The sequence below is a fragment of the Pipistrellus hanaki genome (genome assembly GCF_964339955.1).
Source record: "Pipistrellus hanaki genome assembly, chromosome: X".
Taxonomy (NCBI): domain Eukaryota; kingdom Metazoa; phylum Chordata; class Mammalia; order Chiroptera; family Vespertilionidae; genus Pipistrellus; species Pipistrellus hanaki.
The window spans coordinates 59251165-59270179 of NC_140524.1; the positions used below are offsets into that span (position 1 = coordinate 59251165).

The 19015-nt window shown below is 35.0% G+C and overlaps 1 protein-coding gene across 7 annotated transcripts in view; it reads left to right on the forward strand.

Moving 5' to 3' along the window:
- DIAPH2 (diaphanous related formin 2) overlaps positions 1-19015 on the forward strand; it is a 942260-nt gene that overhangs the window by 69885 nt on the left and 853360 nt on the right. For 5 of the 7 annotated variants that reach the window (XM_084870674.1, XM_084870675.1, XM_084870676.1 and 2 more), the window contains 2 exons: positions 11088-11192; positions 16500-16520. In XM_084870674.1, coding sequence (XP_084726800.1) covers positions 11088-11192; positions 16500-16520 — 126 coding nt within the window. The remainder of the gene's footprint in view (positions 1-11087; positions 11193-16499; positions 16521-19015) is intronic. The other 2 variants (XM_084870677.1, XM_084870672.1) reach the window with 1 other exon arrangement.

Consider the following 19015-nt stretch of genomic DNA (forward strand, 5'->3'; position numbering starts at 1 on the left):
TAATAATATAAGAATAAACTGGGTTTTGTGTACTCACAACCATAAATCTACTTTCACCCATGTTTGAGCAAGTAACCCAATATATTTTATTTAATAATTATATACATTTATGCATGTACTAATATTATGTACATTATAAAATACGTAGTAAAAATGAGGAAAGCATGTCATGAATATGATCTTTCCATAATTTAAAATGAGTTTATTTTATTTATTAATGGCACAAAAGCTTTTTCTGTCATGGTTAATAACTTTTTAGTGAGAGCAATGACGATGCTATTTTTTATGTCTTATTAAAAAAAAAAAAAAAGACAGCAATTAGAAGGTTTAGTTCCAAGATCATTTTATTTTGATATTTGGTCTGATGTCTGTTGTAGTTGAAACATAAATCTGCCAAAGATATGTAGGTCCATGTGGAACAAGAACATTATTAGCAGCACTTATTAAATCATAGTACTAACTTTTCTCTATCCGGTCTATGAATCAAGCAAAGATTTCCTGCTGAACTGTGGCTAGTAAATTTCCATCTTCCTTGATGACTGTCAGTTGTTCTTGCAACTAATCTGGATGTTACATTTTTATATAAAAGGGTTCAAAATTGGCTTTAAAAATGGCTTTAATAGATGTTATCAGAGACTTGGGCACTTTGCAAATTTCCTTCTTTCTTAACAAGGAGAGCGTCATCCCCATTTTTGTCTACTCATGTCTGCTTCCAGACATTGCATCTAATGCCAGGAAGAGGGAGGGAGAAGTGAACCATACAGGGGTCAAGGAGACAGAACTGGAAGTTCGGTCTGCTAATGTGCGTTTCTTCCAATGCTATTTCTTTTTTTCTTTTTTCTTTTTTTTACTAATTGTTAAATATCAAGGGATCACTTGTTTTTTTGTGAGTGAAAAATGCCTAAGTCATGTTAAATATCAACAGTTTTTAAATGCTTTGTCTTGAGATAACCAGAGCTATCTCTGTAAGGTAAAACATATTTCCATGCTTATTTCCTATCTCATTTCAAAATATTGTAACTATTCTATTGTATTTGAAAAATTGAACTTTTATTAAAAAATAGCTACATTCTTGACTGTGTATAGCACTCTGTGTCCTTTGGTTTCAACTTCTTTCTTGCAATAGCTTGCATTTTGCATGTGGGGTAACCTTACTCAGTAATCATTCTCAGTTTTTCTTTTTATAAAGCATCTTTTTTATTGAGTAAATCATTTATTTTGTAATATGTTTTCTCTATTAGATTGCTCCATTAGCAACTCAAAGAAAAAATAGGTTATATATTTTGTTATTGAAGCAATCTAGCAAATAATATAAGCTGAGTTGTATTTTCATTTAACTATATGATAAACTTTTTACACTAAGTAATTTTTCTAATACTTGTTTTAGCAAATTTTCAGCAGTGATTTCTAAGTGTCTCTAATAGTATTTGCTGACAAAGGCATTTGTTCTCATTTACTGTCATGTGTTTCTGCCTGTATTATTTCAGCTGCTTCTACCAAGTGTTTTTACCCAATGTCATAGAGCTTTCATCTTTTACTATTAAATTGATTTTACAGTGGTGCCTCACACAACGAACTTAATTCGTTCCAGGAGCAAGTTTGTTATGCGAAAAGTTCGTTATGTGAAACGCGTTTTCCCATAACAATACATGTTAAAAAAATAATTCGTTCTGTAGCATAAAATATGCTAAGATGACATAAAAAAGATAAATTTTTGTTATTATTTTTATTTAGATACATCTAAAAACATATTTTTTTTAAAAAAAAAACACACATTTTTTTTAATTTTAAGACAGACTAAGTAGAATCTACCGAATCTTGCACATCTTCATCCATTTTCTGCTTTTTGGCCGATGGTTTCATGAAAAACCTGTCCAAAGTCGTTTGTTTTTCTCTTTTCTCCAACATCTGCCGGAAATAACGGACAAGAGTATCGGAGTAAAGATCGTTGATCCTGTTTGCTTCAGCTGAATCCGGATTGTGGGCATTGGAAACTCCTGAACTGCTTTCCATTTGACCAGGATGTTCTTGATGTCTGCAGTTGGGATTGGTTGATTGTTTGATTGTTGCTCCTCGTTATCAGATGACGCTTCCCTTTGAGCATTGTCCTGTTTCTGGACCAGAAGTGCTTGGAGCTCTTCAGTTGTCAGCTCTTCTTCGTGTTCCTCAATAAGCTCCTCTACATCCTCTTCCTCTACCTCTAATTCCAACCTTTGGGCCACTGTGATGATGTCCTTCACCACTTCTGTGTCATCAACTGCTGCTTCTTCCTGGGTCCACATCGGCAGCGATCGTGGAAGCTCGGGCGAAGCAGTCGTGGAAGCTCGGGCAAAACGGTCGTGGAAGCTCGGGCGACTTCGTTGTATGAATCATGAAATGAAGTTCGTTGTGTGCAGCGTTCGCTGTGCGAGGCGTTCTTTATGCGAGGCGCCACTGTAAATGGTCTGCTAAATTGAGGTGGCTTAAAGTGGGAGTCATCATGGATAATTGATATACACCCATACTTCAAAGCTACCTTAATAAATTTTAATCTTGTGGGATCCACTTCTTATAAGCCTTAGATTTTCATTATTTTTACCATATTGTATGACTGATGAAAGGCTCAAACATAGAGTAGGAGATAACAGTCTGGCATTTTCTTCTCTTGTGTTTGCATTGTTGGTATTATGCTACTATCCTCAATCTGTTGTCTTTGCAGGAAACTTTGGAAACCACTTTTCCATTTTTTTAGGCTGATTTGGTTAAAAATACAATAGATAAAGGAAACTACAAATCCACTTAACCAGGTACATGTAAACTGCAGTATGTGCAGTGCACTGATAGTGAATAAACATGCATTGCTAATACCCCACCTTTCCCTGAAGATACTTCAGTTACCATTTGGACCTATGGATCCAGTGAGGACTCCAGTGTTAAAGTCCTGGTAAATAGTAAAGCTTATTTTCTTGTAGTTTCTGAATACAAATAAATATGTCACAAATTGCAGTGGATCCTTTATGTAATATATTGACTCTGGAAACCACTGGTTGAATGTTAAGCTCAGGATTAAAGATTTGGGGAAAGTGAAAATAATATTTTTGTTTTCTTATATCTAAATATATGTTCTGAATTTACCCTCTTGATGGCAAACAGTTATATGTAAGTATTTAAAGTTGGATCCCTCTAACAGGAGTTGGAAGCAGAATTAGATGAAGAGATTTAAAATTTTTGTTTATTTTTTTATTGATAAAGGTATTACATATGTGTCCATATTCCCCTCTTCCCACCCACCCATTCCAATACATGCCCTTGCCCCCCTGCCGTCTGTGTCCATTGCTTATGCTCATATGCATGCATACAAGTCTTTGGGTTGATCTCTCCTCCTTACCCCCACCCGCCCCTACCTTCCCTCTGAGATTTGAGCATCTGATCTATGCTTCTCTGTCTCTGGATCTGTTTTTGTTCATCAGTTTTTGTTGTTCATTATAATCTGCATATGAGTGATATCATGTGATATTTATCTTTCTCTGACTGAGTTATTTCACTTAGCATAAGCTCTCCAGCTCCTAGATCAAGAGTTTTTGTGCCATACTCGGTAACATTCACTTAAGATTGTGCTTTTGTTTTCATAATATTTGTAGACATAATGCATTTCGACAGTTTTTTTTTTCTTTAACTTTGTTTTCTATCTGGTTTTCTAAATGTAACATGGCTACAGACTATATAGATAAAATTAACTGGATTTTTAAAAACACATCAGGTAGTTATTTAATGCCAGGTAGAATTGGCCAATTATTTAATTATGTAGAAAATCCTTAATATTTTATTGGAATTTTAGAAAGAAACACTTTCTTTTATTGTCCACAGAAACTAAAGGAATTAAGGAACTTACCTTTAGAAAAGAATAAATTAACCAAATGCTCTAAAAATTCGTTATTTTATAAACGTAGAATAATTAAACATACCGTATTTTCCGGTGTATAAGACGACATTTGAACCGAAAAAAAGTCAACCGAAAATCAGGGGTCATTCATTAAAAATTTAATTAAAAAAAGAACTGGTGTTGCCTCGGAAGTGAGGGGTAGTCTTATACAGCGAATATAGGCCTAAACCTATGTTTTAACTGTAAAATATATATATATATATATATATATATATATATATATATATATATATATATATATATATATATATTTATTTATTTATTATGGGGTCGTCTTATACGCCGGAAAATACGGTAACTATAATCACTGTTCATGCTACCACAGATTTTTAGGTACTAGGGTATTATTGGTTTATTCAGATACCCTAAACATTGAAGTTAAAAACATACTTGAAATATTACTGTTGAGAAGCAGAAGGTGAAGGGCAAACATTTGATGGTGAAGTCAACTTCAGATTTTAAAACAGGTGGAAAATCCAGCCTTAAACTGGGATCAAGGCATGTTTCAGAAACAAACAATTTATAGAAAATATAGAAATTTATATAAAGAAGGAACAAGTACTACTTCTCTCTTATAGGAAAGGAAGAGTTGTAAAAACATAATTTAACTCTCATAAAACAAAACAACAATGGTGGAAGAGTTAGAATATGATATTAAAAGATGAGAAAGTTTTAAAAATTATATTGTCACCTAAAGATTTATGAGTTGAAAGAGGGAAAATGAGAGAGAAAATGAGAATTACTGAATGAATGAGAATACAAATTAACGAATGGGCAACTGGTTCAACTTTTAGCTCTGCTGATGCTAATATGGCTTCTTAGTGATAACTTGAAGAATACAGTATTTGCTGAAGAAGTGAAAGAATATGCTTATAATGGGAAAATTACATCATGGAATATGTAGAAGGAGAAAATTGGTTTAATGTTTATAAGTATGGCTTAAAAATATAAATGGTCAATTATGTAGACTTCAAACAACATTTTAAAAAACTACAAAACACCAATTTCTTCTTAAGTATTATAGAAATGCTAACTAAATCTTAAACATTCTAAAAGTTTACTTTTGTGTTTTGAGTAGTATCAGAATGCAGTATGTTCAGAAGTAGTTTTATATTCAATTATCTTGTTTAGAATTAATATTGAATTATGAGTGTTGCTCTATTTAGTTTTATGATTGTATTATGAAGCTAGAGTTAATGGATTGGAAGTATTAGCTGCCTAATTAGTAGTTTATTATTTCTATAAAAATATAATGAGTCATTATTATGGTCTTTTCTGTTCATTTGAATTGTACATATTCCCAGTCAAACTATGCATCAGAGTTAGAGGTATGGACAATCTTGATGGCTATAAAGCAAGTTAAAGTATTTACAGAGAAGGTCCTAAATGTCACATTGAATCAACAAATATTAATTGCTTAGTGCATTCCAGAAGCTCTGCTCTTTGCTGGAATACAAAGATATAAAAGACCCAGTTTCTGCCCTCAGTTAACTTTTAGGTTAGGGGACATAGACTTATCAGATAGTTTCAGTTTAAGTGTTGCAATATCAGAATTAATATGAACAATAGAATGAAAAATAGTTATTTTTAAATGAGGTAACTTGGGGAAAATATGAAGAATTAGTGTACGTGGGAGTCATTCACAGATGGATCTGGTTGGGGTGAGTGGGATGAGATGAGATACAATTAATAGAGGGAGAAGGTGGTAAAGATGCAACATTGCAGGCAGAGAGAACAGCATCATGAGTAAAGTAATGGATGGGTGTATGAGCATAGTGTATATAGAAACACTACAAATAACCTTGCATTGTTAAAACATAAGGGATAAGATCAAAAGTGGTATAAAAAAATGAGATTGAGGAGGCAATCCTGACACTAATAGCTCGCATTTTTGAAGGCTAGTTAATATAGAGAGTGGGGCAAAAGTAGGTTTACAGCTGTTCATATCCTATCTAATAAAAGAGTAACATGCAAATTAACCATCACACCACTATACCCACAAGCCACACCCAACAGTCAATTAGGAGCAAGTATGTAAATTAACCCAACCAAGATGGCTGCAGCCATGGAGAGAGCAAGAGGGAGGCTTGGGTTTCCCCAGGTGATGGAGGAAGCCAGGTTTTCTACACACCCTGGCCGGCCCAGGCCTTGCTTAAGTCTACAAAGTTTCAATTACAGAAGATAAATAAATCCCAACAAACAGGGCAGCAGCCATGGAGCTGGAGAGAGAAGGAGGCTAGGGTTTCCCTTGGCAATGGAGGAAGCCAAGCTTCAGTCCTGGCCTGCTTTGGCCTCTGCTTAAGGCTACCAAGTTTCAATTGTAGAAGATAAATAAATCCCAGATACCAGGGCCTCCACTTGGGTGGCTGGGTGGTGTGGCCGACCTGCAAACCACCACAGGCCCCTCACCCAGGCCATCCCACACCCCAAAGGGACCACCACCCTAATCCTGGACACCCTTCAGGCAAACCAGCTGGCTCCCACCCATGCACCAGGCCTCTAACCTATGTAATAAAAGAGTAATATGCAGAATGACCATTACTCCAGCACACAGGATGGCTGCCCCCATGTGATCAAAGATTCTGCCCCCATGTGGATACAAGATGGCCACCACAAGATGGCCAGCAAGGGAAGGCAGTTGGGAGGGACCAGGCCTACAAGGTAGGGCAGTTGTGGGCTATCAGGCCAAGAGGGGAGGGCAGTTGGGAGGGACCAGGCCTGTAAGGGAGGGCAGTTGTGGGTGATCAAACCTGCACGGAGGGCAGTTAGGGGTGACCAGGCCAGCAGAGGAGGGAATTTGGGGGCAAACAGGCTGGCAGGGGAGCAGTTAGACATTGATCAGGTTGGCAGGGTAGTGATTAGGGGATGATCAGGCTGGCAAGCAGAAGCGGCTAGGGACAATCAGGAAGGAGGCAGGCGAGCAGTTGGGAGCCAGCAGTCCTAGATTGTGAGAGGGATGTCCCAGATTGGAGAGGATAGTCCTGAATTGTGAGAGGGATGTCCCCCATGCACAAATTTTGTACACTGGGCCTCTAGTGGAAAATAATACACTAATAAGTAGTGATACCAGAATAAACTCTCTGTTTTTAGTACTCACAACTTTAAACCTACTTTTGCCCACCCCTGTGCACAGGGCTTGAGGAGCATGATCATGCTTCACCTTACAACATTCCCCTGAGGTCTGTAATCTCATATTTCCCTTATTGCCCTGCCTACCTCCATGCAAAATGTTTCTAGTCTGATGGCGTGATCTTAGTGGTGTGGGCCATTACAAATTGAATAGAGGTACATGTAATATAGAAATGCCACTAGAAGAGGAGAAAAAATTCTCAGCCTAGAGACTGCCACCGGTGGCACTACTACACTCTCAGGCCTGGTGGTAAAGTTTACAGATCTAGACACAAAATCTTGTCAGTGTCCAAAGTGGATTTTACTTGGGCTATGCAGACTTATGCTAACCCCATTGCAGGAGGTTAATTTAGCCTGAATGTTTTGAGGCCGTAGATAGATAGCCTAGCACAGTGGTTGGCAAACTCATTAGCCAACAGAGCCAAATATCAACTGTTGAAATTTTTTTTGCGAGCCAAATTTTTTTAACTTAAACTTCTTCTAATGCCACGTCTTCAAAATAAACTTTCCCAGGCCATGGTATTTTGTGGAAGAGCCACACTCAAGGGACTAAAGAGACCTATCTGGCTCACGAGCCGCAGTTTGCTGACCACGGGCCTAGCATATGTGAGCAGTACTAGAAGTTTTGATGGAAACAAACACAATGTGAGTCAGTAGAATAATGTGCTTGCCAATAAGGTAAAAATATCAGATGCTGAATTAATAGAGTAAATATGGTATTTCAAGATGAAGGAGGTGGAAGTCCTTGCTTGTATTTATCAAACCACAGAATATTTGTGAGAGAGCACTATTGATGCTAAGCCATGTCACATAAAGTTGAAGCTGGTAGGTATACTTTATCCTAAAGGGGAGAAGGCTGCCTTCAAATAAGATTTACATGGTTGTTGAGTTTATTTCTTCTGTCCAATCTGAGTACCATCTCTCTTAGTTCAGTCTCTTATCATTAGTCATTTGAATTACTTTTAATAGCCCAAATTATGGAATATAAGAGAATCCACTAAACTCTTGTTAGTTTAAATAGAAAACAAATGCTATTAAGATATATTAGTTAGCTCTCTTGAACAAGATAGGTTGCAGCAGAAACAGGCTCCAGATATCATTATAGGAATAAGTTCCAGAACCACTCAACTGAAATACAATCCAAATAAGGAATTGATGTTACCCAAAATGCACATGTTCAAAGTGTCATGATGAAAAAGATGTGGCTGATGCCTTCAGTTCCATAACAACATCCCCTTTCTTGCCAACCATGTCAGCAAAATTGATGGCTTACTAGTGGCCTACATCCTTACATAGCTCAATTCTGAATCTACACCTCCTATAAATGCCTTTTATTGGTGGAAACAGCCACATGACTGTACCCTAGTTATAAGGGAGACTGGCAAAATGTACTAGTAGTTTCTATAGATTCTTTCTTGGTGAGGTGGGACTAACAATGTGAGGTATAATAAAGGTAGTGGACATATACAAATGATGTTGGGCAGCCACGCACGACAGCAGACCATTCTGGTCTACTTGCTTTCTCTCATATTTTTTTTTTATCCTTTAATACCCAAATTCTGGTGAAGACTTCTCTGACTATTCCATTTGTCCTGTTTCCCAAGCATCATATACATTCCTCTATTATAATTATTTCTTAACATATCCATTTTCCGTACTTGTCCATGGATTATTAGTTCTATTTAAGAAAGATGGCATTTACTAAGTAGCAGGCATTGTCCCAAGTGCTTCATAAATAAATACCTCATTTAATTTGTGTAAAAACAGACTTTCAAATTTGCACTCCCCATAGACCACCTAGCAAAGCTCCTGGTGCATGGTATGTGTCCAGTAAATAAGTGATTCACAAATTAGAAAGTACATATTTCACATCCAGGCATCCAAAGAAAACCTTAGCAATAATCAAACTACCCTAAGAGAGGGTGGGTGGCCTGCTGAGGTAGTGAGTTCCCTGTTAGTTGAAGTTGACGCAGAGCATAGATGAGTATCTGTGGACTACATCAAAAGTGCTATCCTACTTTGTGTTTGCGATTTTTTATTCAACTGTGCTAAATCTAGCCTATGAGAAAGAAAGAAAGAAAGAGAAGAAAAATGTCTTCTGCCTTCAAGTGAGTCATTACCAAGTATGACATACAAATGAGAAATAAGATGATAAGACAGGAAATGCTGGGGTAGAGGCTATGATAAAGGTGATAGGAGGAATGATCATGTGTATATATATATATATATATATATATATATATATATATATATATACTAGATTTATAAGAATTGTCATAGGAGTCACTGCAGTGGGTGCAAATACAGGTTGTGGATTCTGGCTGACACTGCAGTTACTATTTAAGAGAAAGGTGTAGTTTGATTACTTTTCATGGATCCTTTGTGTTTGTGTTTTCTCCCACATTGTCATCTATAAGTCTTTTAAATAACTTTAATATTTTTCTTTGCCTATTAGTTTACTTGATTAAAAAAAAAAAACACAAAACAGTAATGGCCAGAATTACTAAGAGAATAAAGGGATTAAAAAATCAATTAAAAATTGAGGTACAATTTACATATCATTAAGTCTACCCTCTAAAAGTGTTCAATTTGTTTTTTAGTATATTCAAAGATTTGTATAACCATTACAATAGTAAGTTTAGAATATTTTTATCACCCGAGAAAGAAACGCCATACCCATCAGCAGTCATACCCCAATCTGCCCACCCCTCCTCCCCGGGCCTTGGCAACCACTAACCCACTTTCTGTCTCTATAGAATTGCCTATTCTGGGCATTTAATATAAATAGAATCATATAACATGTGTCTTTTGTGACTTGCTTCTTTCACTTAGAATAATGTGATTTCTTGGTTCATGCATGTAAGAGTATTTCATTTCTGTTTATGGCTAGATAACATTCACTTGTATGGACATATCACATTTGTTTATCCATTCATTGTTACTTGATGGACATTCGGATTGTTTCCACTCATTGGTGATATTGCTCTGAACATTCATATACACGTTTTTGGTGTGAATATTTGTTTTTGCTTCTTTGGGGTATAACCTGGGTCATGTGGTAATATGTAACTTTTTGAGGAACTACTAAACTGTTTTCCAAAGTAGCTGCATCATATCACATTCTCAACTTTTTCACATACAAACCAACATTGATTGAGCCTCAAACAATGTGTTCTTGTAACTGAACATTTTCCCCTCCAATGAGGGATTTTTGTTGTCCCAATATAGGTAATTATATTTCTACCTCTTTTTTATTTGCTTTTTTTCTTTTTTTAATGGTTTTTTATTTTTATTTTATTTTATTGATTATGGTCTCACATATAATAATTGTCCTTATTCCCCCATTCCCATCCCAAACCCTTCCCTAGATATGCCCCCACCCCCAACCCCCGTTGTCCATGGCCACTGGCTAGGCCCATATGTATGCACACAACCCACATCCTCCCTTACTTTCCCTCTGAGCTTTGAGAGTCTAATCGCTGCTTCTCTTTCTCTGGGTCTGTTTATGTTGTTCATTATTTCCTCTAGATGTGTGAGATTTGCTTTTTCAAATCCACTAACTTCTTATAAAATTTTCTTCAGTGATTATATATATATATATATATATATATATATATATATACATACATATATATATATATTTGATAATTTATAAACCGTATTTGCTCCTCTAAATAATAGTGATCCTAGGGGAGCATATACCAAATAATAAAGTATGTGTTTGTTAGTTATTATATTTATTTTTGCTATTAGGGCAAATAAATAGCTTTGCTAAGGCTGTTTGGTGTATATTTATGCTACAAACTGCCAATTTATTCTGTGGGATAGTTAAAACTTTTCTTTTCTGCTTATTATTTGACTAGGTAGAGATATGAGCCATGAATATATGGTAGATTTTATATAAGATTACAGTATCTAGAGTGGAAAATAATAGCAAAGGATCCACAAAAAATAATAAATATTAATATTTATTCATCACTTTTGAAACTCTTAAGCAGAAATTTGCTAATGTTCCCCAAAATGTTCTTTCTAACAGGAGGACATGAACCTCAATGAAGAACGCAAAGCTCCTTTACGAAACAAAGATTTTACCACCAAGCACGAGATGGTTGTCCAGTATATTTTTGCTACATCCAAATCTGTAAGTAGTCTTTCCTGGCACTAACATAATGAGCTTAGCATTATCTGCTTAAAAATAAACTGCAGATCTTCAAGTTCTTGCCTCACTGTACTCATAGCCTATTTGGGAAAAAAATTATACAAGTATTTTTGCACATTTAGTATATATTTCAAAAGTGTTCAAAATTAGAGAGAATTCCATTATAAACAGGACAAACTAAAGACAGAAGGCTCCGAGTTAATCCAGTGAGTCCTGGGGTGGAGGATTTGTGTGCTTACTAAAAACTGACAACAATTTGCAGATATTCTATTTAATATACAGTTTGTTACATGAAAATTTTAGATTTTGAGGGTGAAGACACAAATATGGCCTAGTCATAAGCTTTGACTAAGTTTACCCAAAGCTACATGCCTGGGTCTGCTTGCATGAATATTTTAATATTATTATCAATATGCAGTTTTGTTTTTTCATTATTTTACATAATACTATGTAAATTACCTTGTAATTGTTATTGTACAGCTTAATTTGATATAAAGAAGGTTGCTTAATAGGACCTTTAATCAGATCTGTGTGAGTCTCAAAATATTTGAAGTGGGGTTCATTTGGAAAGACTTATCAGAAGGAAAAACAAAATTTTTTTGTTGGATATGTTGCTTTGTTCACATCTTAAGGTGCTCCCAAAAATAGTCTACAGGGTAGTATAGGTTTGTTTTTATTTTTTATTCTTTGTTAAAAACAAGTATTTTTGAAATGGGGAAATGCATTGTTTATATACCTATAAAGCACCACATGACCTCACTCATTTATGGATAATAAAGAACATTATAAACTGATGAACGAAAAGATAGATATAGAGACAGTAAAGCAACAAGCAGACTGTTAAATTACAGGGGAGGGGAGGGAGATCTGGGGGAGATAATAGATCAACCAAAGGACTTGTATACATGCATATAAGTACAACCAATGGACATAAAACTCTGGGGAGGGAGGGTATATATGGGAGGGAGGGGGGGCAAAAAAAATCAATAAAATATATTTAATAAATAAATAAATTAATTAAAAAAAGAAAACCCTTTTTCTATTTTGAGATCATAAAATCACTATGTATGTATATATTGATATTACTTATATGTGTGTATGTAAACACACAAACACACAGTGATTTTATGTGTGGTATGTATATGATATGTGTGCATGTGTGTGTGTCTATATATATATATATAGACACACACAGACACACACATACATATATGCATTTCCATGCATATTTTAAATTTAAAAAGCTGACTGGAGAAGAAAAGAGTTCTTCATTGGAAAAGTATATTCTAAAATTATTTGGCTCTCCTATTAATGCTATGTCAGTACCTTAATTGCAGTGGCAATTCTGATGCATTTCGCCCTGAATTCTATGATCATATTGATTCCATATTATACTTTAAGCAAGCTAAATCTGAATGCCGAACTATTTAAACATAACGCATTGCAACTCTGCCAAAGCAGAACAACAGCATGTTTTTTTAATTTGCTTCTGGTATCCAAGGGCAGAAATATGTTTCGACTGATAAGTGAAATTTGCCATGAGCGTCGTTTTCAATAGAATTAGGTGATGCATAGGGTTTTACTTTGAAATTCTGATGAATCTCTTCTCATTTTGCACTCAAGTTATTGTTCACAGTAAAATGCTTTAGGAAAATGCAGGGTGTGCATTCAGTGTTATTTTTCAAATACTTAAAGGCAAATACAGGAGAGAATCTATATAACCAAATCTGAGTGCAAAGTACAGATAATAATATATGAATAATCATGCCATATTTTTAATGAGATGATTTTGTTAGTGCTTCTGGTTCATTTATTTTTGTTTTGGTTGTGTCAGTGGGGCTGAATGTAATGAACATTATATGAAGCTCTCCTTCACCTTTTGATTTTCACTCTGTCACTATGTAGAACTTGTCATTCTTTCTCATATTGTTTCCTTTTCAAATGACCAAAGAAATGCACAATTTAAGTCATACACTTATTTTTCAGATTTAAATGCTAAAATTTGGGGAAAGGTGCAATGAGCTCTCTTGAATTGCTTTATTCAAAAAATGGAAATTCAGTATTTCTTAAAAGACATTGAAAATCCTAAATTTAAGCCAGGTGTTCACCCCAAAGTCAGTACTGTAACTTATTGTATGACCTTTGTTTCATTCAACATACATATGAGCATCTGACACGTTGTCTAGCACTTTCATTAGAGTTTCAAGATTATACGTTTTTATTTGCTAATATTTTTCAAGGAGCAAATATCATAGTGAAAAAAAGCCTGTTGATAAGCATGTTTTAAAGCTCCCTCACCTTGGGGAGCCATTAATTAGTACCGTTAAAACAAAGAAAATTGCTTATGTAATTTCTTTATGAAGGTGAGAGGAATGCCATTCAGTGACAAACAATTCTCTCACCTTTTGACCTCTTCATGATTATGACAATAAAATTTGCATAAGTTGTAACCTATGGCTGTTTTCCCATGTATAACCAAGGTTTCATCCTGCTTGCACATCTTATACATTATTATGCTTGCATTTTCATTATATCGATACACTGCTTAAAAATGTTTTCTCATGTAAAGTAAACAGGATTCTAACCACTTCTTTATGGAAATTATTTGTATGTAGTCAAAACTTTCATCTTGAACTAAAAGTAAGTTAAGGGCTAGAGACCTTGGTGGAAAAAATATTTTTTAGTCACATGTAAAAAAAGTGCGAATTACAGTTAAATTAAGACATTGTACATTTCCCCCTCTCACACCTGCATTAGTCATTTTCTATGGCATGAGAAACATGTGAGCTCAATAGAAAATGTCCATCATCCGTCTGGGTGCCTGTAAGGACAGTAAAGCAAAATGAAACTATACACAGATATGTACTCAAAACCTGTTTCTAAAGCAAACATGAGACTATTGTTTAACTTTGCTAAAATTAGCATGGAATCAGAGAATATAAAGGAAATTAAAAAATAATAATAATAACTTTTGCTTAGTTTTTCCCTCTTCAGGTCCCACAATAGAGAATGTTGTGTTGTGTGAATATTAAAGGCAAAAGTAGCGTGAGTAACTGTTGGAGATGAATGAACTTTAAATCAGGGAGCAGAGAGGAACATTTCCTCTGCACCAGCCCGGCTGGCTTGCTCACTGTAGCTTGCGCGATGCTGAACCTGACCTCAGATAGTTGATACACGTAGGCCATTTGGCCACAAATAAACTGGAAGAGTCTCTATTTTAAACACCAACATATGTTTTCAGAAATGGAAAACCAGGCTTATGAACATTGCAAATGTTGTCATACCAATTCATAATCCTGAAACAGGACAGAATACATCACTGGTTTAGAGGGCATCTTGCATGTTATATCAGAACAGCCTATTTCAGCAATTGTGAGGAAAAATTAGTTACTGAAATCCTAACCGTAGCTTGCCACATGCCAATGTCCTTATTAGAATATTAGAAGCGAGTTCATTTCTAACTTAACTCACAATCTTTAAAATTGATATTTAAAAATATGTAAAATTATATTTTTAAAGACACATGAGCCCTTGACAGGTATCATTGATTGAAAAAAAAATGGTCTCAATAGGAAATAATTTCAAATAGTGATAGCAAATACATCTATAGGTTTTTTAGATTGACCTGTATAATAAGCAGTTAAAGTGTGTGTGTGTGTGTGTGTGTGTGTGTGTGTGTGTACATGTTTTATGGCTTTGCTTTTACCATTATAGATATTTTCTTTCTCAGGTCTTTTTTTCCAGGCATGCTCTGGATTTGGTGAAACACCTGAACCCAAACATTACCAGACCAGTTTTTCTTAGCTTTCCTCTGCCAATCGTATCTGGTCGCTGTATGTGCTTCAGCTAAATGTAGTCATTTTTCAATCTGAATGAATCATTAAATGGGCCATACTCTGGCCATTTCACTGGATGTAGACCTACCTTAATTATTAGGACAAGCGGGCATTCTTTTTTCTGTCTGTGCTAAATAAACAAGGGACAAATACGTAAGACTACTATCTTTTTGGTGGGAGGATATAATTTAGGTCAATAGCATATCTTTCAATTCAGAACACTGTTAATGGCACCAAAGAGGCTTTTATTCAACTCAATAATCACTGCCTGTAAATAGTCTGTTGAGTGAATATTTAAGAAAGCTGCTTCTCTCTCTGGAGATTCATGGATTCCTCTAAAATCATTTATTTGAAAACTGTCATTATCATTTTGTATCTTGTGGTATCCTATTCAATTTAGGATTCTTACTGGAATTTCAATTATATTTGATCTTTTTAAAGTACTGGCTGGAAAATAGAACACATATTGATAACTTCTATCAAATTAATGGTTTTATATTGCGGATTAGCATTTTTTTGGACATTGCTTGATATTCATGTGTAGAAATCTGATAGCAATGATTTGATTTATGTTTGGATTTTGGCATTAAATTATGTTTAAGACTTTGATTTTACTTCTTTTTAAAACACAATTCTGCCTCTCAGAAATTCTCTTATCTCTTATCCATTAGAAAAAGCTCATTCAAAGTTACAATTTTGAACTGTTCCTTCCTTATGAATATCTGCATGTTTAGATATAAAATGTTTCTTTGTCTTCATATGATATGGAAAAATCTGATCTTAGAAATGCTAAGGTGACCTAGAAAACGAAAATCATAAGTGATCTCTCTTCTTTGTAATTTTCAAGTATAATACAAAATATTATAAACTAAATTTATAATAATATTAAATATTCCAGTTTTCAACCTAACTTTCATTTCTTAACTTAGTACATGATGTTGCATGCAATGTTTAAGTACATGATGTTGCATGCAATTCTAAAATACCTTATTTCAACCTTAAGGTTATACTTGTTATAACAGGGAAAAGAAAAAAACAAGCAATGTTTGTGAAGAAGTAATTTTCTGTTGATAAGTTTTGGAGGGGCTGTGGGCTGGCAAAATATCTGATGCCTAATTACACTTAATCTTGCATTACTTGGTGTTTGATTGCACTCTATGAGAATTCCATCACATACATTTAAAAAAACATACACCTCAAATTGTAATATTTTTTTTTGGGGGGGGGAACCTTCCACAGACTTAACACATTTTTTAAATGTGTTAGAAATGAATACTGATTATATATATTTAGTTTGTAGAACTAAAGTATTAAAACATACACAGGGTTAGCTATTTACTAATTTACTAAACACTTAACTTTTGTAAAAAGCTTCTAATTACTAATATGGTTGCTGTTTGTTTTTGTTTTTTGTTTTACACCATAACCACTCTCCATCGATCACTGCATGCAGATAGTTGGAAGTAAAGTTACGGTGAGTACAAAAGATGTGTTTTACCCTTAGATGTGAATTTGTGCTTTTTGGAATTGAGTGACTTTTGCTTATTGTGTTTTATATGCTCGGTTTTTCTTTTGGTGTATATTTTACCAAAGCAGCGAGATGAACATTATGATCAGGTGATTACAATTTAGCTATGATAAGTATTTTTACTGTGTTCTTGGAAAATGTTCTTATACATTTTGTCTTAGAAAGTTTTATTATTTTTAGAACTGTGCTTGTGTCAGTCTTTATGATTCTGATAAAATTGCATGTTGTATCTCATTTTCTCATGGTGGCAGGGGAAGGACTCTTAAAATGTTGGTTTATGCTAACAGGAATTTTTTTTAAAAAATGTGTTGTTTTGATTTAGTATCTCTGAGCACATAGTATAATGAAAAAAATCTTTGGTGTTCAGTCAGGAGATCTGAGTGCCTTTATTTGTTGGATACTATTAATGGGCTCTGTGACTTTGGGCAAGTCATATAATTTCACTGTGGCTCAGGTGTTAAATAGATAAACTGAAGTGATTGGCTTATCTTGTCTTTTTTTAAAAAAAAGAGTTTATTGGTATTTTAGAGAGAGAGAAAGGGCTGAGAGAGAGAGAGAGAGAGAGAAGCATTAATGTGAGACCGTAACATCCATCAGTTGCCTCCTGCTCATCCCCTACTGCAGGGGATCTAGCTGCAAATCAGGCAAGTGCCCTGACCTGGAATGGAACCAGCAAACTTTTGGTGCACTGGATGATGCCCAACCAACTGAGCCACACTGAACAGGGCATATTATCTTTTAAGACTTTGTTGCTATCTTTTAAAAGTGTTATATTCAAAGCACTGTATTTCAATGTTATAATTACATGATACACTATTGCATAATATACCAAAAAGGCCTGTATTATAATTGAGAGCCATCTGTAATCACTTTGCCTTCATGACTAAGCAGTCTGTAGGAGGAAACATCTTTAACATCACCGTGTACCATGGTATCTAGAATAGTGAATGTGTTTAACATTTGTTTTGCTTTAAAATTTTGCTTTCTTCTTTTCTCTTTTGTAGTTCAAAGTGACATCTAGGGGGAAAAAGCCATCACTCTTTCAGTACAACTGAAGAAATCAGCACATATTTCATTAGTGCTTGTTATGTGCCAAGAGCTGTGCTAGGTGCATTGCTGATTAGAAAATAAGAATGAGATAAGACCTTTTAGTTTCAATAATATATGTTGAAAAATAATTAAACCTTCCATTGTGCATGCTGATTGTATATGTACAGCATGTTCTCAAATAACATTGTTTTGTTCAGCGTTGTTTCATTATGACATTGATGAGATGCTGTAGGAACTTAACTCTTGTTTATATCAGTTAGTCTGCTGTAAAATTGGTTTCCTTATATGTCATCTCTCTTAAAATTACAGTTTCCAAGAACCTAGGGATGATGTTAAATGAGGACTTACTGTAATGGATATTCATATATAGGAGAGAGAAGTAGAGTTAGAGTAATTAGAGAAAACTCCATGAAAATTTCTGCACTAAACTGATGGCTGGGATTGGACTAGGGAGAGAAGACTATGGAAGCTTCCTAATTAGGGTAGTGATATTCAGTGCAAGAGTTTAGAGGAAGAACCAAATCATGTTGGAGGTGGGGGCAGGGAAGGTGAAAGCCAGATATGAGACTGAGTTTGTGAGAACAAAGAATGTATATTGCAAATAATGAAAAATCAATTTGAAAGAGGATCTCAAAGTCCAGGCAGAATATTAGAAATTAGTTTGAGCTAAGTTAGCCAGGGCTTAAGAAAAATAATTTTGATAGTAGGTAGACTGGATTAGGCTAATGGTTCTCAAACTTGAAAATGAATCAAAATGCAGTTTTTGTCCTTTATGGGGATACAAGAACTCTGCATTTCATACCAAGCACCACTGGAGGTTTTGTTAAGGTAGACTGAGGAGCACACTTTGAGAAATACTGGATTATGATGGAGAGAAATGTGTTTGGGGGGCTACCCAGGAGACTTGTGTGTGAGTCAGTGAGGACCTGCATTGAACTAGAGGGTAGATACAGATGGGTGGGTTTTGTGTTATAAAGGAATCTTAAACTAATTTAAATGTGAGCAGGAGCCAGCCTACATTTCTGATCTTGGCACCATAAACAATCCAATGGCTTATGCCAGAAACCACATCCAATGACCAAGTTCTATGACTATTTTCTCTAAGTAACTCTTAACTCTCTTCCCTAATAAGCTACACCACAGACACCTTAGTTCAGAGTCATCATTTCCCACACCAGTATTGTCCTAGCCTAATGGGTAGTCTCCCAGTCTTTGTCTCATTAGGCTCTTGCATGTTCTACCCTGTTTTCCCAAAAATAAGACAGTGTCTTATATTAATTTTTTCTCCTAAAGTTGCGCTAGGACTTATTTTCAGGGGATGTCTTATCTTTCCATGCGCTAGATCTTATTTTCGGAGGATGTTTATTTTCGGGGAAACACGGTACACTGTG